Consider the following 23,797-nt stretch of genomic DNA (forward strand, 5'->3'; position numbering starts at 1 on the left):
CCATGACAGGACCTCAAGGTTCGGGCGTTCCAGGGAACGGGTAGGACAAGACTTCAAAAAGTGACCTGCCTGGCCGCAATAAAAGCACAATCTCTGCCTCCTCCTAAGGGCTCTCTCATCCGCAGAGAGACACGTGAAGACCAAGTGCATGGGTTCACCTTTACTGACCGACTCGATACCAGAAGGCATGGGAGGTGAGGGAGGCAAGGGTGGGACTGCAAAGCTCGGAGACATATGTACAGGAGGCTTCTGCAAGCGCTCCTTAAAAAGAGAGTCTTTCTCTGAGTCTGGAGTCAGTTAGGATGGCAAACGTGACCAACTTCTCCAGCTCAGTGGGTATATCTCGGGCTGCTATCTCATCTTTGATGGTATCTGAGAGACCATGAGAAAAAGCAAAATGATACAAAAATAGGATTACCTGTAAATTCCTTTTTTTGGAGTACATTACAGGACACAGAGCAGCCATACATTTTACTATGTGTGTTATACGCCACCTATAGGTGAATAGACACTGACACACCAAAGAGACAGGAAGTTCCCTTTTATATAACCCCTCCTTCACATGAAGCACATCAGTTTTGTAGCAAAGCAGTGAATATCCCAATAAGAGGGGAGGGACCTCTGTGTCCCGTGATGTACTAAAAGAGAAGGATTTTACAGGTAAGCTGTTATAAAAATCCTATTTTCTTTACCATACATAACGGGACAAAGAACAGCCATAGTAATTACTATGTGGGATGTCCCAAAGCAATGTCCCTGAGGGGAGGGGAGACACCATTATAGAAACGGTCAGCAAAGAAGGTCCTAGTCTGCTATCTGTAATACGCTGAGGCCAAGGCAGCATCATCTATGTTGTTGAAATCGACCTGGTAAAACCCTCTAGATGTATAAACAAAAGACCAAATAGTGACCTTGAACACCTTGGGCCACTGACACCCAATAATGGGTGGCCCAGATCCTCCCACACCTGGTAGAGAATATCTTTTTGCCAATTAAACCATAGGCATCATTGAAAAACTAGTAGATCCACTGCTAAATATTCGATCTGGATCCCGCCTGCCCTTCCCCGGGCTCTTCTGGCAGCACAATCAGGATTCCTTACTTGTGCTGACAACTCAAGTAGACCCTGAGCGTCTGAACTACCTCCAGCTTAGGTAGTGATCTTTCTCCTGCCGACTGTGGATTAGGAGAAAAATAAAGGCAAGACACTGTCCTGATTTAAGTGAAAATTAGAAAACCAATTTAGGCAGTAAAAATGGACGGGGACACAACATCACCTTATGATGCGAGAGCAAGACTGGCTCCTTGCATGAAAGAGCCAACTCTGACACTCCACTTTGTGAAGTAGTAGCAACCAAAGAAGCCATATTCTAAAATAAAAAAAGGACCAACAGAATCTCCTGATTGGTTCCAAAAAACAGGCTCTATAAGGATAGTCAAAATCAATTCAAGTCCCAAGGACACAAAAAAATGGCCTGACAGGCAGGACTGTCCAAGTTACATGCTGTATGAGGTATAAAACAAGGAGTGAGAACAACGGCCCCTGGAACAAAATGGATAGGGACCCTTAATGGTACTTAAGGTCAAACTCCTTTCCTTTACTGATTGGAGAAAGAAAACAGAAAATCTCCCACCCACATATCTCTGCAGGTGCCACAGTCCTGTAATTGAAGTTCCCCCAAGCTGGCTTCCAGGGGCTCAGCAGTGCTAAGATACAGGACTCAAGACCATCAGGTGGTCCCACTAGACTGGTAGTGTCCAAAGGAGCAACCCCCACAGGACCCGTTCTGCCTGTGTATCAAGCCCCCTTGGGCTAATTTGGTCAACACTAATATCAGTGTTGCAGGAGAGGGTGGATGTGTGAGTGAGCGTGTGAGCCTCTTCGCTCTCTCTCCACCGTTTCTCTGTCTGTAATGCTGCTTGAGACGCTTTGAAATGTCCCCCATGGATCCGGGATTTGAGTGATATCTCTTCCCACCTTCCCCGGTGCCATTAAAGTTACCTAGAGTTCTACCTTTGGAGCCCTTCGGAAACCCGACTGTGTCCTGTCTCCATGCCCTGTGTCCTGCTGTGTTGGCGCCAAGTGCTGCGAGGCTCTCCCTTCTCCCACCTTGCGGAGGCTGCATCCCCTCTCCTTTCACCCGGGTTGTGGGTGTGAGCTGGCCGCGTGGCGGCATAGTAGCAGCGGACTCCGGATACCTGTCTCGAGGGGGACTGGACTACTGGTGGGGAGCGGGGAAGCAAACCCCACTGCAAACGGAGCCGTCGGAAGTCCCGCGGGATCTCGGGAGACAACGAGATTTCGCTCTATTGCATACCCTATTGCATACCATTGAGTGGCAGTGAGACCTCGGGTGGCCGCGAGATTTCGGGTTGCGAGGTGCTCCCCGTGTGCTATTGAAGTGCAGCGCTCGTGATTGAGTGAGGGGGCTGCAGGTTAATTGTTCCACTGGCTGCTATCCCCCAATAAGAACTGCTACCCCCCAACAAGAACTGCTACCCCCAATAAGAATTGCTGTAGGGGAAGGGGGAAAGGAAAAGGAGAAGGGAAATCTTAGACATTGTGAATTTGCAAAAACGCTCTTAAAGAGACACATTAATTTTAAACAAGCAGCTCATGTGGTATTTTCTTTACCATGATATCTTTAACTGCTCTTGGGTAAAGCCGCATAAATTTAACAGACCCTAACTTCAACAGACTTACCACTCTCACTTTTTTACATACCCTATACCCAACGCACCACGGTGACTGCGACTGTAAGTGCTTTTGGGCAGCTTCCCTCTCCTTTAAAAACGTATAAAAGGGGCTTTGAGCCTCATTCTTTGGCTCTGGAGCCCGGGATCTGTTATCCAGCAAAATACAGTGGTTTGTCTGCTAAACTTCCCGATCCAAGTGCTAGACAACAGATTGACCCCCTGATCCTCCTGACCCATAGCGGTGCCCATTGGGGATCCTGTCAGCTGTGGCCATACTGCATCATACTTTAATGTAATACGGCCTCACTTCACACACCTGCAATACTAGTGGATTGTTCGTTGCTTGCTGTCATTTGTTACATACGAAGGCTTATTATGCCCAACGCTCCCAAATCGCAGGAAGGAATGTCGTCTATAAGATCAGCTAAAAACACCCAGGTATCTGCTGCAAAGTTGGAGCGATCTATACAACCTTCATCAAACTCACCAGCTAAAGGTCAGTTACCTACAGCCACAGCTCAACTTAAGCCGCAGATGGGGCCGCCACTTGACAGAAGGAGCCATGGCCAAACAGCTGTAAAACCTACTAGCACTACCAGTACTACCAGTACAACAAGCTTCAAAAACGTGAGTACTAAAGGGTCGGGGGGTGAGGCATCCGGGACTATAAATACACCGATAACTACTGTATCATCAGGTGAAACGGACCCCCCCCCATAGTTGACCCGACAACAGAAGGGGAACCCACTTTAAGAGAAGTACTTTCTGCAGTTAACTTATGTAAGGACTATATGGTCAACTTTGACACCCAGTTAAAGTGCTTAAAGGAAGAATTGTTATCCATGAGTCAGGAGCTACACAGGACTGTTGTAAGAACGAATGCTCTAGAGGAGAGGTTAAGCGTGGTTGAAGACATACTGGTTCCACTGCAGGGGGAACTCAAAGGGCTACAGGAGCTAACGGACCTCCAAGCGGCTAAGTTAGATGCAATGGAAAACAGACTTCGGAGAAATAATGTGAGAGTGGTAGGTCTCCCAGAGCAATGTGAAGGCACAAATCCCATCACCTTTATGGAGAACTGGTGTAGGGAAATTTTTGGCTCCGATAGTTTTTCACCCTTTTTTTCCATAGAAAGGGCCCATAGGGTCCCCTTTAAAATACTCCAGCAAGGGAAGTATCCAAGGCCTATGCTACTAAAACTGCTTAATTACACTGATAAGATGACCATGCTGCAAAAAGCTAGAGAGCTGGGGGACATTACATATAACGGAGCAAGAGTCTCAATATACCCCGATTTCTCACCAGATTTACAAAAACGAAGAGCTGAGTTCATGCCAATTAACCACTTAAGCCCCGGACCAATATGCAGCCTAAAGACCCAAGGTGTTTTTACAGTTCGGGACTGCGTCGCTTTAACAGACAATTGCGCGGTCGTGCGACGTGGCTCCCAAACAAAATTGGCGTCCTTTTTTCCCCACAAATAGAGCTTTCTTTTGGTGGTATTTGATCACATCTGCGGTTTTTAGTTTTTGCGCTATAAACAAAAATAGAGCGACAATTTTGAAAAAAAAGCAATATTTTTTACATTTGCTGTAATAAATATCCCCCAAAAACATATATAAAAACATTTTTTTTCCTCAGTTTAGGCCGATACGTATTCTTCTACCTATTTTTAGTAAAAAAAATCGCAATAAGCGTTTATCGATTGGTTTGCGCAAAATTTATAGTGTTTACAAAATAGGGGATAGTTTTATTGCATTTTTATTTTTTATTTTTTTTTTACTACTAATGGCGGCGATCAGCAATTTTTTTCGTGACTGCGACATTATGGCGGACACTTCGGACAATTTTGACACATTTTTGGGACCATTGTCATTTTCACAGCAAAAAATGCATTTAAAGCGGTAGTTCACCCTCCTTCACCCCATTATTCCATTACTTTCGGCATCGTAGCGCGAGCTACGGTATGCCGGTCTTAAATTTTTAAACCCCGTACTCACTGTGCTATTGTTGATTGAAGAATCCGACTCCCGCGGGGAATGGGCGTGCCTATGGAGAGGGAGGATGATTGACGGCCGGCTCTGGCACGTCACGCTCCCCGAAGACAGCCGGAGTAGGTCTCGGCTATTCACAGCGCCTGCGCACAGGCTATGCGCAGGCGCCGTGAATAGCCAAGCCTATTTCGGCTATTTCCGGAGAAGCGTGACGTGCCAGGGCCGGCCGTCAATCACCTTCTCTCACCAGAGGAACGCCCATTCCCCGGATTCTTCAATCAACGATACCGCAGTGAGTACGGGGATAAAAAATGTAAGACCGGCATACCGTAGCTCGCGCTACGATGCCGAATTTAATTGTCTAATAAAAAAAAACTTTTTTTTTTTTTTTTACAGGGCGAACCCCCGCTTTAAATTGCATTCTTTATTGTGAAAATGACAGTTGCAGTTTGGGAGTTAACCACAGGTGGCGCTGTAGGAGTTAGGGTGCACCTAGTATGTGTTTACAACTGTTTGGGGGTGTGGCTGTAGGAATGACGTCATCGATCGTGTCTTCCCTATAAAGGGAATGACGCGATCGATGCGCCGCCATAGTGAAGGACGGGGAAGCCGTGTTTACACACGGCTCTCCTCGTTCTTCAGCTCCGGGGAGCGATCGCGACGGAGCGGCTATAAACAAATAGCCGCGCCGTGGTCCCGGATCGCTCCCCGAGCGGACCCGACCTCCGCATGTAGCGGGGGGGGTCCCGATCGGACCCCCCACCCGCTAATAGGCGAGGACGTACCTATACGCCCATGTGCCTGTACGTGCCATATTGTGGACGTATATGTACATGGGGTGGTCCTTAAGTGGTTAAGAAGTCTCTACAGAAATACAGAATCGCATATGCCCTTTTGTACCCGGCTCGTCTTAGAGTAGTAGCTTTGGGCAGGACTACCTTTTTCAATGACCCGATGGAAGTTTCCAACTGGTTGGAGGCAAATAAATCAGCTCTATAGCTTCCCAGTGACAGGGGGGCTAGGTCTAATGAGGATGATGAAAGCAAGCAAGGCCCACTTAATTAAAGGAAATTCTTTTTTGGGGATCGGGACACTATTCCTGACACCACTGACTGACTGCCCAGATAGGGGGGGAAGGAAAAAGAGAAGAAAACCAGCCCAACAAATCTACGTTCAAAGGTTCAAACAAGGTTTCCCTAAAGAAACAAAGAAAAAAGACACTATACTGGAGCCTAGTCCAATAGAGGGCGATGGCCACGGATGGTTTAATAAAACACGAGAGGACTGGGTGACCTGTTGCTTTTGAGGCCTCTATTGATCCTCCCTCAGTATCTCATGATTTTTTGGGGGAGGGGTTCCCCCTTTTTTTTTTTTTGTCTTTTTCTTTTTTACCATTTTATATGTATATGTATGTGTACGTATATATATATTTGTACGTATGTGTATGTCTATATATGCATATGTGTGTAATTTTTTTCCTTTTTTTTTTTTTTTTTTTTTAAAAAAAAGGAAAAAAAATTAAGCTTGTCAACATATCTCCCCCTTGGGGGGGGTCTTCCCTTCCCCCCCCCCCTTACTTTTTTATTTATATATTTTTTTTGTTTTCCCCTTCTCCACTTTAGCACATTGCACCTTACTAGTGATATTTGGTGACACCGATGATGGGGTCCCACTTTTTATATATATATATATATATATATATATATATATATATATATATATATATATATATACTCACATGTTTTATTGGGTAGACCTGGTGTATAGATTTATGAAGCTCGGTATTAGGGCCCTAAGGATAAGATTCTTATCAAGAGATTAACTAAAAAGGAGTGAGGTAACTACTTCGGTATTAAGTATATTTGAATACTCCACCCTATTTTTATGGAGGCGGCGTAGGGAGGGATTATTAAGGGATGGGGAGGGTTTTTTTTGGGGGGGGGGGAATTACATGATAGATAAACAGAAATATTCACCTTAAAACCCCACTGGGGTACTTCTACTAAGACAAAAGAAACAATTAGCACCTTTCTGATAACTCTCACAAATGTCGACACGTTGAATTAATGTTTGTTTTTCTTAAATTATTGTATGAATATTCATGTATTATGTACACTGACCCCTGGTGGTATACCAGGGGACTTGGCATAGGTGAGTGGTATCACACTATCAAGGGGGAGGGGTTTGGTTACTACTTTTTTCTTTTTAGGTTTGGTGGTTGTTTTGATTTTTCTTTATAAGGGGGGAGAGGGAGGGAGGGTCGCGTGTTTGCGTGTTTGTGGGATGTGTATGAGGGAGAGTAGAGAGGTCATTGGACAGGTCCCCAAGGGGTGCCCAGTAGGGCGGGCAGAAGGGGGGTAGGAAGGGGGTGGGCGGGAGGGGAGGGAGGGTATGGGAGGTGTTAAAGGGAGGGGCTAGGGAGCGTATATTACTCAAATCAAGAGCTGTGATGGCGGAAACAGGGGGGGCGAGTGAGGGGAGACTAAGGGGTTTTCGGATCCAGATAGTAAAGGAGCGCTGGCCAAATACCTATACTGCTGGACTAGAGTTGTGTATCCTACTATTATGTCAGTCTGTCTAGATGCGGGATAGCTTATTGGCCATCACTTACTGGAACGTCCGAGGTATGGGAGACCCAATTAAGCGAACATCAGTCATGTCACTCTTGGAAGATGGGATGCCGGGACTCTTATGCCTACAAGAGACACACTTGACCAAGGACACTGTCCCACTACTGAACAGTCGTAAATTTCAGGCCCAGTTCCACTCAGTGCATTCCTCCTATTCAAGGGGGGTAAGCATTTTGGTGGGGAGGGGGGTGACGTTCTCCTGCACTAAATCCCAGTTAGATGATCAAGGCCGATATATATTTATTTTTTTCTCGTACATCACGGGACACAGAGCGGCATATTCATTACTATGTGGGTTATATGGAGTACCTTCAGGTGATGGACACTGGCAATCTCAAACAGGAAGTGCCCCTCCCTATATAACCCCCTCCCATAGGAGGAGTACCTCAGTTTTTTCGCCAGTGTCTTAGATGTTGGTCATGGTTTAGCTTTGCCTCCACATCCTTGGGATCAAGGCAGGCTAACCGGATCTGTCCAACGGCCTCAGTGCTAAAGTGGACAGTATCCGGACCCCAAAGCCATGGGGTTTGCCCATAACTCTTCTCTTTTTAGAGAGCTGGACCCTGGGCCCAGGACTTAGAACCTTGGGCATCTAAAGCTCCTGTTTGCCAGGGTGCTATATGGGCCCAGGACAGTGGCTCCTTCATAGGAACCCAGGGCCTGAAGGTCTAGACGCCACCCACGGAGATGGGGGAAGATTGGACCTCTTGCTGTGCAAAAGTCCTGCGGCATGGAGCAGGTAAGTATTGGGGAGCCTGCGGAACTTGGTTCTTAGCAGATTCCCTGGAGGGAGGTGCACAGGGGGTCATGCCTGGGTATGCTCTGCATTGGCAAGGAATCACTATGTCTATGGTCAGAGACAGGATGATTCAAATCTTTTTCCCCCAGTGATAGGTGTCCTCCCTGGTAAGTGTTGTTTAGCTAGGTCTGCTGCGCTAGGTGTGGGATCTCTGTGAAATACAGGAGCCTTGTTTCCCATGCTAAGAGGAGGTCTGTGACCTACCTGAGGGCTTACCTGCCTGGGTGCTGCGCCGCTCCGTCCTCCTCCATGTGCGATGGCCCCCGCCGACGGGCGCGCGCGCGCACGCGTGCCCGAGATATGAACGTTTTTTCGCGCCATTGGCTGGGGTGGGGGCGCATCCCTGTGGGCGGCGATTTACATATAGGAAGGGGAGGCCCTTCCAGTAGCTGCCAAAAGCTCAGTGTCTTCCTGAGTTACAGAGGAGGAGGACGCGGAGCTCGCTGAGGCACCCAGTGGCGGAAGGAAAGATTACAGTCTTTTTCTAAAGAATAGACTGTCAAACCTACAGATAGGTTTCTTTTTCCTTTTTTTCAGCAGATGGCTATTGGCAATACTTATTAGGAGACAGAGTATTTTTCTTTTCCTCTTCAAAAAAAAAAAAAAAAAAAAAGATATATTAAAAAAAAAAAAAAAAAAAAAAAAAAGAAGAAAAAGGGAAAGTACTTCTGATCTCCCTTCTCAGTTTGGGCGTTAGTCTCTATCGTTCCCAAACCGGCAGATCCCCTTAGCTACGTCTGTGGCTGGGTGATAGCAGGTGTACCTCGGTATTGTACCATGGCTTCTGGGTCAGAGGGTACAAAGGGTGGGGATTCCCCCGCAAAATCCGAGGGCTCAGACACGGCTATGCCGCTGCTCTCCCCACAGGACATATCAGGGCACGCCCTGATGGGACCTGGGGGATCTGGTGCTGGGGCTGGTCCAGTTCAGTCCAACCCCGGCTTTGTCACTGAGAGGGTGCTTGCTGTTTCTTTAGGAGAACTAGAGAAAAGAATGGCAAAAAGAATAGCTAAGGCTATTTCGGGTAGAAAGCGGACTAGGTCTCCGTCACCCGAGCAGGAACCCTCAGACTCAGAGATCCTTTCCCTAGGGGAATTGGATAATCCTGATGTTTTGGACCAGGGTGGTTCAGAGATCGAGGATCCGGATACTGAGGAGTCTAGTTCAACCTCCCAAGGGGAAAGTTTGTGGGTTCAAGCTTTAACGGACATGGTCCATGAGGCTTTTAAGTTACCCATACCAGAACCTCAAGTATCGGCGGTTTCAGCTTTAGGCTCATTAAGAGCGCCTCAAAGCAACGCAGTTTTTCCGGTCCATCCTCTACTCGAGGATGTCATATTTCAGGATTGGATCAAGCCAGATAGTCTTTTTACCACCTAAAAAATTCTCTGTTTTATATCCTATGGAGGAGAAATTCTCCAAAAGGTGGGCGCCCCCGGCGGTGGACGCAGCCATCTCCTGTGTGAACAGATCTTTAACTTGCCCTGTAGAAAACTTACAGGTGTTTAAGGATCCGGTTGATAAACGCTTGGAAACATTACTTAAGGCCTCCTTTACTTCAGCAGGGGCGATAGTTCAGCCCGCTGTGGCTGCTATTGGAGTTGCCCAAGCATTATCAGATAAGACTAAGCAAATGCTTAAACTTATCCCTGCCCAACAGGCAGAGGAATTTTCGGATATACCCAGGGCTATACGCTTTACGGTGGATGCTATCAAGGACTCCATCCAGCAGGCGTCACGTTTATCCTTATTTCTAATCCATATGAGAAGGCTCTTATGGTTGAAGAATTGGGAGGCTGAGCCCCCGTGCAAAAAACTCCTGGTAGGGTTTCCCTTCCATGGAGGGCGTCTCTTCGGAGAAGATCTGGATAGATATATTCAGACTATATCAAGCGGCAAAAGCACTCTCTTGCCAGTCAAGAAGAAGGCCCGAGGGCCCGCATTTAAGCGCCAGCCCTCCCCGGGGCAGGGGCCCTCTAATACCAAACAGTATCGACGGCCTCCTGCAAGATCAGGATTTAACAATAAGCCGCAGGGCCAAGCCACGGGGGGCAAGAAGCAGTGGTACCGCAAGCCTGCGAAGCCAGCCCCCAAGTCGGCCTTATGAAGGGGCGCCCCCACCCACGATGGTGGGGGGAAGGCTGCGTCTCTTTGCAGAGGTTTGGGAGGCCAGCATTCCCGACTGCTGGGTACGGTCTTCCGTGACCACGGGCTACAAACTAGAATTTCTAAAAATTCCCTCCTCCTCATTACCAGGAGTCAAGAGTACCAGGCAACCCTGTGAAAAGAGCCGCATTGATGGCGGCATTGAATCATCTGCTATGCCAGAAGGTGATAGTAGAAGTACCAGTCCGGGAACAGGGATTGGGGTTCTACTCCAACCTGTTTATCATCCCAAAGCCCAACGGCGATGTCAGGCCAATCTTGGACTTAAAGGGAGTAAATGCGTACCTAAAGGTCCGCTCATTCCGGATGGAAACTATTCGGTCAGCTGTCGCCGTACTCCAGAAGGAGGACTTCATGGCGTCCATAGACATAAAGGATGCTTACCTTCATGTGCCAATTTTTCAGCCACATCAAGTATTTCTACGCTTCGCGGTGGCCCAGCGTCATTTCCAATTTGTGGCGCTCCCCTTCGGGTTGGCTACGGCCCCCCGGGTATTCACGAAGGTCCTAGCCCCAATCCTAGCCAATCTAAGGACCCAAGGGGTCACGGTCCTGGCTCACCTGGACGACCTCTTGGTCGTAGACCACTCATCTCCTGGCCTGGAACGAGCGGTGGCCCTCACGATTCAGTACCTCGAGAGGTTCGGCTGGGTCCTAAATCGAGACAAGTCAGCATTCCTGCCCACAAGGCAGCTGGAATATCTCGGCATGAGATTGGATACAGAACAACAGAGGGTGTTCCTACCCCTATTAAAGGTCAAGGCCATCAAAGAGCTAATACAAATAGTTCTAAGAAAGAAAAGGCCAACTGTTCGCCTATGTATGCGACTACTAGGCAAGATGGTGGCCACATTCGAGGCGGTTCCGTACGCTCAGAGCCACACTCGCATCCTGCAGGCAGCCATCCTGTCAGCATGGAGCAAGAGGCCTCAGGCCTTAGAAATTCCTTTGCCACTCTCACCAAGAGTGCGGCAAAGTCTATCTTGGTGGTTAAACCCTCAGAATCTCCTGAAGGGAAAGACTTTCAGTCCTGTGACCTGGAAGATAGTAACCACAGACGCCAGCCTGATAGGCTGGGGAGCAATTTTGGATGGTTGCACTCGCCAGGGCACTTGGGCAGCGGCAGAGAAGCAGTTGCCCATCAATATCTTGGAGCTCAGAGCTGCTCGACTAGCCCTCAGGGCTTGGACGTCCAAACTACAAGGGTTCCCGGTGAGAATACAATCGGACAATGCCACGGCGGTGGCATATATAAATCACCAAGGGGGAACCAAGAGTCAAGCCGCTCAGAAAGAAGTGAGCTTGATTTTCTTGTGGGCAGAAGCCCATGTGCCCTGCATATCGGCTATATTCATTCCCGGAGTGGACAACCTACAGGCGGACTTCTTAAGTCGCCAGACTCTGTTGCCGGGGGAGTGGTCTCTGCATCCACAGGTCTTTCAGACACTCTGCCAGAAATGGGGAGTGCCGGACGTGGATATCATGGCATCGAGACTGAACAAGAAGCTAGACAGGTTCATGTCCCGCACAAGGGATCCCAGGGCCTGCGGAACCGATGCGTTAGTTTGCCCTTGGCATCAGTTCAAACTTCTTTATGCATTTCCCCCGCTCCAGTTACTACCCCGCCTGCTGCGCAGGATCAGGGTGGAGCACATACCAGTTATCCTGGTAGCTCCAGCATGGCCCAGAAGGTTATGGTATTCACTAATCCTGAAGATGGTAGTGGGAGACCCTTGGACTCTTCCTCTACGGCCAGACCTGCTATCGCAAGGTCCGATCCTCCACCCTGCCTTACGGCATCTAAATTTGACGGCCTGGAAGCTGAATCCCTGATTCTCAGGGGTAGAGGTCTGTCTCAGAAAGTAATCTCTACCCTAATCAGAGCCAGGAAACCGGTCTCTAGGGTGATTTATTACAGGGTCTGGAAGGCCTATGTAGGCTGGTGTGAGTCCAAGCGATGGCTTTCTCGCAAATTTACCATCGATAGAGTATTAAGTTTTCTCCAGCTAGGAGTGGATAAAGGACTGGCATTAAGCACAATCAAGGGACAGATTTCAGCTTTGTCAGTGTGGTTTCAGCGGCCGCTGGCCACCCACTCACTGGTTAAGACCTTCATTCAAGGGGTCTTACGTATTAATCCTCCAGTTAAATCCCCGCTTTGTCCGTGGGATTTAAATCTTGTTCTGTCAAGTTTACAGAAACAACCTTTTGAGCCGTTGGCTGAAATTCCTTTGGTTTTACTGACAAGGAAGTTAGTATTTTTGGTCGCCATAGTTTCCGCCAGAAGAGTATCGGAACTGGCAGCCTTATCCTGTAAGGAACCATATTTTATTTTACATAAGGACAAGGTCGTTCTCCGCCCTCATCCTTCCTTCCTACCAAAGGTTATATCCAGTTTTCATCTAAACCAGGATTTGGTATTACCATCCTTCTTTCCTAAACCTACTTCCAAAAAGGAAGGGTTGCTGCATACCTTGGATATTGTCAGGGCCATGAAGGCCTATCTTAAAGCTACAGAGAAGATCCGGAAAACAGATGTGTTGTTCATTTTACCGGATGGGCCCAAAAAGGGTCAGGCAGCTGCAAAATCCACCATCTCGAGGTGGATTAAACAGTTAATCACTCAGGCCTACGGCTTGAAGGGGTTGCCTCCTCCGTTATCATTAAAGGCTCATTCTACTAGGGCCATGGGCGCCTCCTGGGCAGCACACCACCAGATCTCTATAGCTCAAGTTTGCAAGGCGGCAACCTGGTCTTCTGTCCACACGTTTACAAAGTTCTACCAGTTGGACGTAAGAAGGAATACTGATACAGCCTTTGGGCAGGCAGTGCTGCGGGCTGCAGTTTGAGACCCTCGGGTTCCGGGGGCTCCCTTTTGAGTAAAATGTAAAAATTATTTTTTTCTCAACTAAGTTGGATTTAATATGATTTAAGTATATCTCTAAATTAAATCCTTTTGTCTTGGGAAGATGTCTCCCTCCCCTCATTGTAAGCATTGCTTTGGGACATCCCACATAGTAATGAATATGCCGCTCTGTGTCCCGTGATGTACGAGAAAGAAAAAGGGATTTTTAATACAGCTTACCTGTAAAATCCTTTTCTTGGAGTACATCATGGGACACAGAGCTCCCACCCCTCTTATGGGGACCATTTTGGGAGGCATACTTCTTGCTACAAAACTGAGGTACTCCTCCTATGGGAGGGGGTTATATAGGGAGGGGCACTTCCTGTTTGAGATTGCCAGTGTCCATCACCTGAAGGTACTCCATATAACCCACATAGTAATGAATATGCCGCTCTGTGTCCCGTGATGTACTCCAAGAAAAGGATTTTACAGGTAAGCTGTATTAAAAATCCCTTTTTTTTTTGCCTAATTGAGAACAGCCCATACATTTTGGCTAATATGTATATCCCCCCACCATTTAAGCTAGATGTTTTAAACAAACTCCTTGAATTCACACTCGATAAACCAGGGGTTCCAGTGATAGCTATAGGGGACTATAACGAGGTGTTAGATAGAGGCCTGGATAGATTTCCTCCGGGAAAAAGATCTGGTGAGGGGCGACTAGCTCGATTCCTGGAGGAAATAGGGATGAGAGATATATGGAGAACTAACTTTCCACAAGATCGCCAATACTCATGCTTCTCTAGCTCCCATCATACACTTTCCAGAATAGACCTGGCAGTGGGTAGTGATGATGCAATGTCCTTGGTAAAGAAAATTTATTATGGCCCCAGAGGGGTTTCGGACCATTCCCCTCTGGTGCTAATAATAAAGATTGGAGTTAAAGTCTCCCGCAATGAGTGGAGATTTAATCCAGGTTGGCTGGAGTTGATTGGTGACCCAGGGATCCTGATGTCTAGACTAAAAGAATTTGCATATATTAACACAGGATCCGCTCCAACGGGAATAGTTTGGGACTCTCTGAAAGCTTTTCTGCGCGGCTTGCTAATTCAGCAGGTAGCCAGGGTGAAAAGGGAAGGGTGTAACATCTCTGATGTTACTAACATCTCTGATGTTCCTTTTCAGCTTCCTCTCTGCAGAACGAGTACAGCTGTCCCTTGTTCAGACAGCTGCGCTCCGTTCTGCAAGACGTCCGCGTCACTTCCGGTGCGCGGACGTCTGCGTTCCACGCTGGAACGCGGAAGTGCGCCCCAGCGTCCTTCCGCATTTTCCCCGCGAATTCGGGGCTATTTAAATGTCCCAGAGATGACGGTAGGGTGTTCCGTTATTGTGTCGGATGCCTGCCGTCACCTGGGAACACCCTGTCTGGTCCTACGACCCCCGGAGCTCCAGAGACCTCACCCTACCTGTATCCTGCCCAAGGTCTGCCTCTCTCCTGGTTCCCAACAAGACTTACTACTGCAACCCATTGCACCCTGTCTGTTCTACACAGATTGCTCCAGCATCCAGGAACCTGGGATTTCTCTACTCTCCATGTACAGCCCTCATTCTGTGTACTATATGACTCAGCAGAACCGCAAGTATCATACCACTTTAATATCATAACCAGTCTACATATTATTTGCTTGGATTTGACAGTGCAATTATCGTTTCCACTATGTGCTCAGATACTTAAGAAGGACTATGCTTATCTCTCTATCAAGACTATCAATGTGATGTAACATTATAGTTGGACTATATTAAGAAGCTGAGAAGCCTCTGCAGCTGTGATCCAACACTATTATTTTAGTACTCAGATAGCAGTGTCATTACAAAGGGAGAGAGCAAGAGGGCAAGTTGGCCCGTGAGACCACTCAAGCTGAAGCAAGGTTTATTGAGCAACCCACCTCAGCCATGCGGGAAGCATGGTTGACAAAACAGCTAGAGTACAAAACAAATACTTTGAAATGTGCGGAGAACAAGCGGACTCTACAAAAGCAGTGCCAGTTTGGAGAGGGAGAGAAGGTAGGGCGGATGTTATCCCTTCTGAGTAGGACTAACTCCCCTCTGTCAAATATTCCAGCAATAAAGACAATAGGGGGAGAAATATCTACGGAAGGCCAGGTGATTTTACAAACCTTTTGCGAATATTACAAAGAATTGTACAAATCTAAAGGGGGGGGCTGAGAGTTGAGCTATGGAATCGTTTTTTCAGAAAATAATAGTTCCTACCCTGCTAGACGAGGACAGACAGGCCTTGGATGCACCAATCACGTTAAGCGAAATTCAGCAAGCCGTAACCTCGATGTCAAACCAGAAATCCCCTGGCCCGGATGGACTACCTATCGAGGTGTATAAGAAATTTGGCGAGATTTTGCTACCAGAGTTGTTGAAGGCCCTGGAGGGGGCTGAGAGTGAAGGCACTCTTCCCCGTTCAATGCTGGAAGCCACTATCATAGTGATTCATAAAGAGGGGAAAGAAAAATTGCTCCCCTCATCTTATCGCCCAATTTCTTTGTTACCTACCGATGTTAAGATCTTAGCCAAAATTTTAGCAACTCGCTTAAATAGATTCATTAGCAAACTTATCCACCCAGATCAGTCAGGGTTTATACCAGGCAGGGCAACAACTATTAATATAAGAACTTTTTTAAATCTAGAAATACCAACTGATAACGTGAGGCCCAGAGCAGTGTTATCTCTTGATGCCGCTAAGGCATTCGATAGCCTTGAATGGAGATATTTATGGGAAGTATTAGAGAAATTCGGCTTCGGGCCCCGCTTTGCTAGATGGGTTAAATTACTATATAGCGAGCCAAGAGCTAAAATTAAAATTAATAATGAGATATCGGAATTTTTTCAGCTGGAGCGAGGGACGAGGCAAGGGTGTCCTCTATCCCCCCTTCTGTTCGCCCTCGCCATGGAACCACTTGCAATAATGGCCAGGGCGAGGTCGGACATAATGGGGTTTAGAAGACACCAAGGGGAAGACAAGATTGCACTATTTGCAGATGACATTTTGTTCTTTCTGGGGGATGTTGAAACCACTCTAGACAAAGTGATACAACTGGTAAATGACTTCGGTCATTTCTCAGGTTTGTCAATTAACTGGGAAAAATCTGCCCTTTTACCACTGGATCCAGTCCATCTCCAGCTCCTGCCAAGTACTTCTCAATTAAGCGTGGTCACAATATTCAATTACTTAGGGATCTGGATAACGAAAGATATTACCCAATATGCCAGTTTAAATCTTGATCCACTGTTACTAAAGTGGAAAAATAAATGTGATATCTGGAAAAGACTTCCCCTGTCTGTAGCAGGACGATGCAACTTAATCAAAATGATATGGCAACCGCAATTAATATACCTGCTCCATAACGCACCCTTATGGCTGGGATATAAATGGTTCAAGAATATAGAATCACTATTTAGAGAACTTATATGGAGGGGAGGCCAAGCCAGGATAAGTTTGCAAACACTCCAGCTACCAGTAAAAGAAGGGGGTATGGCGGTTCCACACCCAAAGTTATATTTTATCGCGTCACAACTGCAACATCTGGTAGGGTGTGGAACCACTGAGGGAGACGGCTTTATTAGCCGCTTGATGTTAACGGGTAATCCTCATAAATTGTTGGTGGAAGCCCTAGAGGCAGATTATTTCCCCCATAAATTTCCAACTATAAAATTGGCTATTAAAGTATGGCATACAATAAAGACCTAATTGGGATATAGTGGTCAAACAGAATTCTCCCCCCTATGGAAAAACAATAATCTACAGGAAATAACAAGCATAGAAGAATCGAGAGAATGGAAGAGTCAAGGTATAACTCGCTTAAAGCACCTGTTTGAGGGGAACACCTTAAAATCATTCTCAGATTTAACAAGAGAATTTAATATTCCCAATAAAACATTCTACAAATATCTGCAGGTCCGCCATGCTATACAAGCACAATTTAGTTCTAAAACAATTGTATGGACCCAGATCCCCATCCTTCTCAAAGTAATCAGGGCAAGTAATGCCAAGGGCTTAATAACAGCAACATATAACAGCTTGAGTGCTAGTGCGACAAGCAGAGCGGGCCCGGCCAAGAGTAAAGAAGCGTGGGAAAGAGACCTGGGAACAATATCATCTGAACAGTGGGAGATAATTCTGCATCAATGCGCCTGTGTTTCAATCGCCCCAGCGCAAAGACTGTCCCATTTGTTCTTACTGCATAGGGTATATTATACCCCGCATAAAATGTTTAAACTGGGGTGGAGACAAAATAACGAATGCCCGAGATGCAAAGATAAAGGGGATCTAATTCACATGGTCTGGAAGTGCCCCAAACTTTACGACTATTGGGTAGAAATAATAGAGAGGATAAACGAGGTATTTGGAACATCTCTCAATCCAGTGGCCAGGACCTGTCTTCTGGGGTGTATAGAAGATATAAGGGCACCTCGGGGCAGCTTGGAAGATATATTGAGGTGCCTTTTCCAGGCACGAAAAACGATAGCCCAAAAATGGCAGGCGCAGACCCCCCCGTCGGTAGATAACTGGTTAGCGACTATGAACCTAACAATTTCAAATGAGAGAGTATATTTTACTAGACAGGGGAACCATGGGAAATTCACTAGCATATGGGGGACGTGGCAGAGGGCGGTGAGGAACATATGCGATGGCACTTGAGGAAACGCGCCCCCCCTCCTCCCTCTCCCGTTAGAAGTGACTGTCACCTATTGCGGCGGGAGCGAGGTTGATGGGTGCTCTAATGGGGATCAGCGATATAGGGCATGTGACCACAATCATCGACAAGAGACAAGGGTAGAGGACGGCCACCCCCTCTCTTCTGTTCTCGCCTGTCCGCTCAGCGGATTAAATAATGGGGTAGTACGCTCCCTTAGGTAGTTGGGGGGAGGGTGGGGGGAGGGGGGAGTTTGGATATAGGGTTAGAAGACTTAGAAGATATCAGGTACATCTGATTATACAGGCTAAGAATATGCTTGGTACTGATTGTAGTATGTTGTTTTCTCTTTCTTTTTCCTGTTTGTATAATGCTAGATGGTTACCTGTTAAAATAATTGTCTGATGTATAAGTCATCTTAAAATCAAATAAAAAGAAATTAAGTAAAAAAAATATCAGTGTTGCACCTTACGGATTCTTCGCAAAGGATGTGGCAGAATCCGAAACGGGAAAAAAATGTCAAATAAGAGAGAAACAAATCTTCAGGTGTTACTCGTACATGTACCCTTGTCCCAGACACACCTGTCCCAAACTTTTGCAGAATTTGGAAACAAGAAGATTCTCCTGCAAAGTTCCCCAAGCCACGATCCTATACCTTGAATAGGTATTGGCGATAGAGACAGCACTTGTACTGTCCAAGACAGAATGTGGTACATTTCCCTGGGTCGCATGACCTCTGGTGCCACCCTGGTGGTTGATATATATATATATATATATCTATATACACATGCCCACAGAGGCAATTCCAGATTGAACCTATAACAGGTTTGTCCTGTAATCCAGAGCAAGGCGTACTGGTCAAAAATTCCAAGCTATTGGACAGTATTCTCTCCTGTGGAGACCAAGTCCACTGAACTGTAGCCAGCCTAAAGTCAACTTGGAGAGACTGGCATCAGTGGTTATTATTTTCCAAATACCCGAAAAAGAAGAAAAACAAGCACCAATTTTTCCTCTGTATTCCCCAGAAGCAGAGACTTCCGGCAATGCAATGCCTAGATCTTCAAGTTCCAGACCGAGAATGAACCTCTACGAAGACCGGGAGAAGGTGCTTTGATCTAAACACCGCTTCCTCCTGTAGAAATACATCAAAGGAACCCCTGTAATTGACTGCTACTTGAGCAAAGATTATGGAGGTGTCTTCAGCAAGCCCAGCACTGGGGCTAGATGCTTTGAGAACCCTCCAGAGCTGTGATCAACCCAAAGGGAAGATTCACACAAAAATAACAGCTTTTCACTGCTATTACAGAAATCTTTAATGAGCCTGGAATCAAAGCGCCCCATGAAAATGTGCGTTTACAGATGATTATGGAAATCCCCCTGGGCCCCGAAATCTACCTCCTGCAGAGAGGTCATCACTGAACAGTCTAGCCTTTCTGAAAAACAGAAGGATGTTCAGCGGCTTGAGCTCTTAAGACCCATAACTTTTGCTCCAAGAGCAAATGCAAGGCAAAAGACTGATGACTGTGACAGATCCAGACAGTCCCAAGAGGAGCACTTAACCTACCAGGTTTCTGCCAGTTAAAGATGGAACATTTAGAGACTGCCCTAAGTTTTACTGGTCTGAGATACTCTCAAAACCCAGCAGCCTCAGATGCCTCCCTCACCCCGGTGGGGAAGCTTACAGCATCTAGTATCCCCGGGCAGTCTCCCATCTATATACTAACCAGGTTTGATCCTGCTTGGGCTTTGATCAACCGAGATCAGGCATGAACAAGGTGATGCAGCCACAGTCTGAAAAAATTAATGCGCCAAACACCACAGTAGCTCAGATGCACTCGAAAACCACTGTCCATCGTGGGATGTGGACCCCAGCTGCCTTTCTTTTCTGGAAGCGTTTAGCTGGTATAACAGGTAAATAATGCAGTGACTATATTATCCAACCTAATAAATAGTCCTGCAAGAATGCAAGCCTAAAACAATGTTGATTTATCTCTATGCAACCCCTTGGGTATGCAGGTACCTAGGTATGCAACATGCAGGTATACAAGTATTCTTGCCATTCATGCATTTACTGTATGTATGCAGAACAGGGTCAATAAGCTCATATGTATGTACTGTGGTGGTGGGACTTTGTGTGATCTTAAAGATTGCTGGTTTACACCATATTTTGGAGACAAAGACTTACTAATTGCACAGCTGTGTGTTCAGCTATTTAGTTCTGACCTGACTATGGCTCGGAGCCCCACCTCACGGACAGGAAGTCTGTGCTGGGAGTCAGGTGGACTCCTATTCCTCTGAGAGGAGTCAAAGACCCTGCATGGTTGCAGCTAGAGTATGCATGTCTGCAGGAGGCAGATGTCATTGGTGATTGAGCAGCAAGGCGCTGACCAGGAGTAAGCGAGGAGTGAGCTTATCTCCAGAAAACTCTGTTCTAAGGCCTAGGCTAACGGCCTGAAACAGCCAGATGGCAAGAATGAAAGCCAGGAGGCTAAAGTGTTGAGTATGCAAGATACAGTAATGATGGAACCCCCTGCAAGGGCTACTGATGTATTTGTGAACTTTTTGTGCTTTTAAATAAAAGTGGGCTACCAGGCCCTTAAAAATTCAGTTCTGGACTGGCGTACTCGCTAAAAACGCATCTATCGCTGGAGTCTGATCACCCCAATCTTACATATGGTGGAGGTATTGCTTCGGGCAGTTTTGGAAGAGCATGTCAAAACAGCGAGTAAAAAGAAACTGTGTTTTGTAGCAATGCTGTGTGTGGCAGCCAGGCAAACTGCATTGCACAGGAGTTGGACTGTGTTACATACAGGTGGTGTACCTGTGGAAGTGAGCTCAGTGTGGCCTGAGACGAAGTATCCACTTAGGAAGGTCCAGTAAATAGTTGTTCAAGCGGAATCGCAAAGTGTGAAGTCTGCATGTGGAAGTGTGCCGTTTGCCCCAACATGCCTGAACAGAGCTTACCAAGGAGAAAGAGAGCTGTTGTTGTCCCTAGCTACACAGGTGCAATGAGTGCACAGGTGACTGCAAGTATGGAGAGATCACCAAAGTCTGAGTCTGCAAAGGATTGGTGCAAGGGACACTTGGCTGCAATGAACCAAGTTGAAGGGAGATGCATGCTGTTACCCCTGGCAACGCTGGTGCAAGTTGGCCAGCTATCAATGTGAAAATTGTTAAGAACCAAGTGCACTGTTTGCGGTGCAGTGAGTGGGGGCATGAAGTTTCCAAGTGCCCTTTGTCCCAGGCTTCAGCAAAGCAAAGATATGAGAAGCCTGCTCTGAGTGTAAAGAGTGAGCAGATAGGTGCAGTTGCCCATAGCAACGCCTATGATATCAGGTCGATGGACCGCAAGACAAAGATATTGCCTACAGAGGGGCGTGGCAAGTCTAAAGCATTACCACTTCATAGAGAGAGAAGTCTACGTGTGTGGGAGAGCCAGCAAAGTGCAGCTGGGAGAGCACAGTTTCCGTTAGCAACAGGAGAAAATGTGCCAATGGGAAGGTGGAGTTACAGGGAAGAGGTATATCACCATCCCCATAGAGATGCCAGTGAAATTCTACGTGTTGGGAGAGTGCCATCTCCCTTAGCAACAGGAGAAAGTCGCCAAACACCATGCCTGGAATGTGGTCAGCTGGGGCATGGCATATTTTATTGCCCTAGATTCTGGGGTGCAGCTGGAGATAATGTTGGTGAGCAGAACTCTTTATCTGTGGGCCAAGATTCCTTTACAGATATGTTTGCAATCACCCCTGGCAACATGGAGTTTTCTGTTGTGTCTGCAGGGGGTGCTAAACAGTGGGAGACACCTGCTGTGATTTCATCCTGTGGCCACCAGGTGTAATTGGCCAGTAAATATGCAGCTGAGAGACGGCACACTAAAATGAAGCCAGAGTTGCCTGCTACAGGATATGGTAAGACTGTTGCAGTTTGTGATCCAAGTGAAGTGGCAGTGTGTGGGAGATCTGCAGAAGTTGTAAAAATGGACTTGCTGCAGTGTGCTACCCAGATCAGTGGGGAAGACATGTTAAAACCCTGCTTGCAGCAAGGTCAAGGACTGAAAAGGACATATGGACTCTGTGTGCACCTAAGGTAATCCAGCAGAGTGCTGTGTTAGGGGTGACCAAAATAGTTAAAAATAGTGTGCCATGTTCCCTAGCGATAGTGACAGGTGCTGCAGAGTTGCCAAGGGAAACCGCCAAGGAGCTTGCAGTGGTGAGGCAAGTGGTTTCCCAGGACAACTGTGAAGCCGCCCTAGTGGACAAAATAATTCCGTTAGAGAGGAAGGGTGGTGTCCTGAGTGGCATGCAGTGTGCCTTGCGTTATGACCAAAGACATCCTGATAGAGCTTTATAAAACTGCTATGTTTATGAATGCTGATGATGAAGATATTGCTGATGATACATGTACTTATGGTGGTGTGTTCACTAGTAATGAGGTAGGGGTGATCGCAAAGCAGGATATGCGATTCCCCTTAGCAACAGTATATAAGACTGCAGAGGTTTCCTTAGAAACCTCCAGGGAGCTCTGTGTATTGAAGCCAAAGGTTGCCTGGGACAACTGTGGTGCCGTTCTGATGGATAGGAGGGTACTTGACCTTGGTGATGAGAAAAATAGTAAAACTCAATTGTCTGAAATTACTTGTAGTTATAATGGGTTACTGCGGTCTTGTCACTGCTGGAAGAAAAAGTCCTCATGAGTTTAATGAAGCGCCACACGAGCAAAGTGGTGAGGTTATGTTGTTGCAGCCTGCTGGGTTTAAAAATGTGTCTGCAGTTGGTAATAGTGGAGTGGACACAAGTTTTGCTATGCTAAATGGAGAGACTGCAGGGCCAGTAGACACAGGTGCGTTGGCTTTTGCAGAAGTTAACCCTCTCCAGTTGGAAGGATCTGAAAATGGTGCATACATAGCAGAGGGTTTGTCCACAGCAAAAGAGATGAGGAATGTTGAGCGTCAGGTTGATGGGGTAATGGATAGCAATTTGGAATCGCTCAGTGTTGCTGAAAGTGAGAGAATGAGTGTGACGCATGCGATTTGCAGTGCTCAGGGGGAGCCACAAGTTTTGTCAGTTGCCTCTGAGGTAGAGGTCTCTTTAACCACTTAACTACTTGAGCCCCGGGCCATAGTCAAAAGAAGGCCTCAAGGTGGCTCTATAAATCCAGGACGACGTCTTTTGACGTCCTCGTGTCCTCCGGCCACTGGGGGTGATGACCGCCAGGTACCCGCGATCGGCAATGACAGAGCAGGGACGTGGAGCTCTGTGTGTAGACATAGAGCTCCACGTCCTGTCAGTGAGAGGAGACAGATGCTGTGTCCCTTGTACATAGGGACACAGCATCGTTCACCTCCCCCAGTCAGTCCCCGTCCACACAGTTAGAACACACCCAGGATACACATTTAACCCCTTCCCTGCCCCTTAGTGTTCACCCCTTCCCTGACAGTCACATTTATACAGTAATCAATGCATTTTTATAGCACTGTTCGCTGTATTAATGTGAATGGTCCCAAAAATGTGTCAAAAGTGTCCGATGTGTCCGCCGCAATATCGCAGTCCTGACAAAATTCGCAGATCGCCGTATTACTAGTAAAAAAAAAAATAGTAAAAAAAATGTCAGAATTCTATCCCCTACGTTTTAGCCACTATAACTTTTGCGCAAACCAATCACTATACGCTTATTGCGATTTTTTTTTTGCCAAAAATATGTAGAATACATATCGGCCTAAACTGAGAAAAAAAAAATTAAAAAAAAAAATGGGATATTTATTATAGCAAAAAGTTGGGAGGCACGTCGCACGACCACGCAATTTTAATTTAAAGCGACGCAGTGCTGAAAGCTGAAATTTCGCCTGGGCAGGAAGGGGGTATATGTGCCCAGTAAGCAAGTGGTTAAGGACCTCCTACCGACTATGTACGTTGGCAGAAAGGCATGGCTGGGAACAGGCACGTACAGGTACATCGCCT

At 46.8% G+C, this 23,797-nt stretch overlaps 1 protein-coding gene across 7 annotated transcripts in view; it reads left to right on the forward strand.

Moving 5' to 3' along the window:
• IPPK (inositol-pentakisphosphate 2-kinase) overlaps positions 1 to 23,797 on the forward strand; it is a 1,052,241-nt gene that overhangs the window by 912,749 nt on the left and 115,695 nt on the right. Inside the window, exon 14 of one of the 7 annotated variants that reach the window (XM_040360986.1) lies at positions 3,097 to 4,040. The exons of the other annotated variants lie outside the window; for them this stretch is intronic. Within the exon in view, the coding sequence (XP_040216920.1) occupies positions 3,097 to 3,115 (19 nt within the window). The 3' untranslated portion in view covers positions 3,116 to 4,040. Of the gene's footprint in view, positions 1 to 3,096; positions 4,041 to 23,797 lie in introns of those variants that run through there. 7 annotated transcript variants of the gene reach the window in all.

This window comes from Rana temporaria, chromosome 7 (genome assembly GCF_905171775.1).
Source record: "Rana temporaria chromosome 7, aRanTem1.1, whole genome shotgun sequence".
Taxonomy (NCBI): domain Eukaryota; kingdom Metazoa; phylum Chordata; class Amphibia; order Anura; family Ranidae; genus Rana; species Rana temporaria.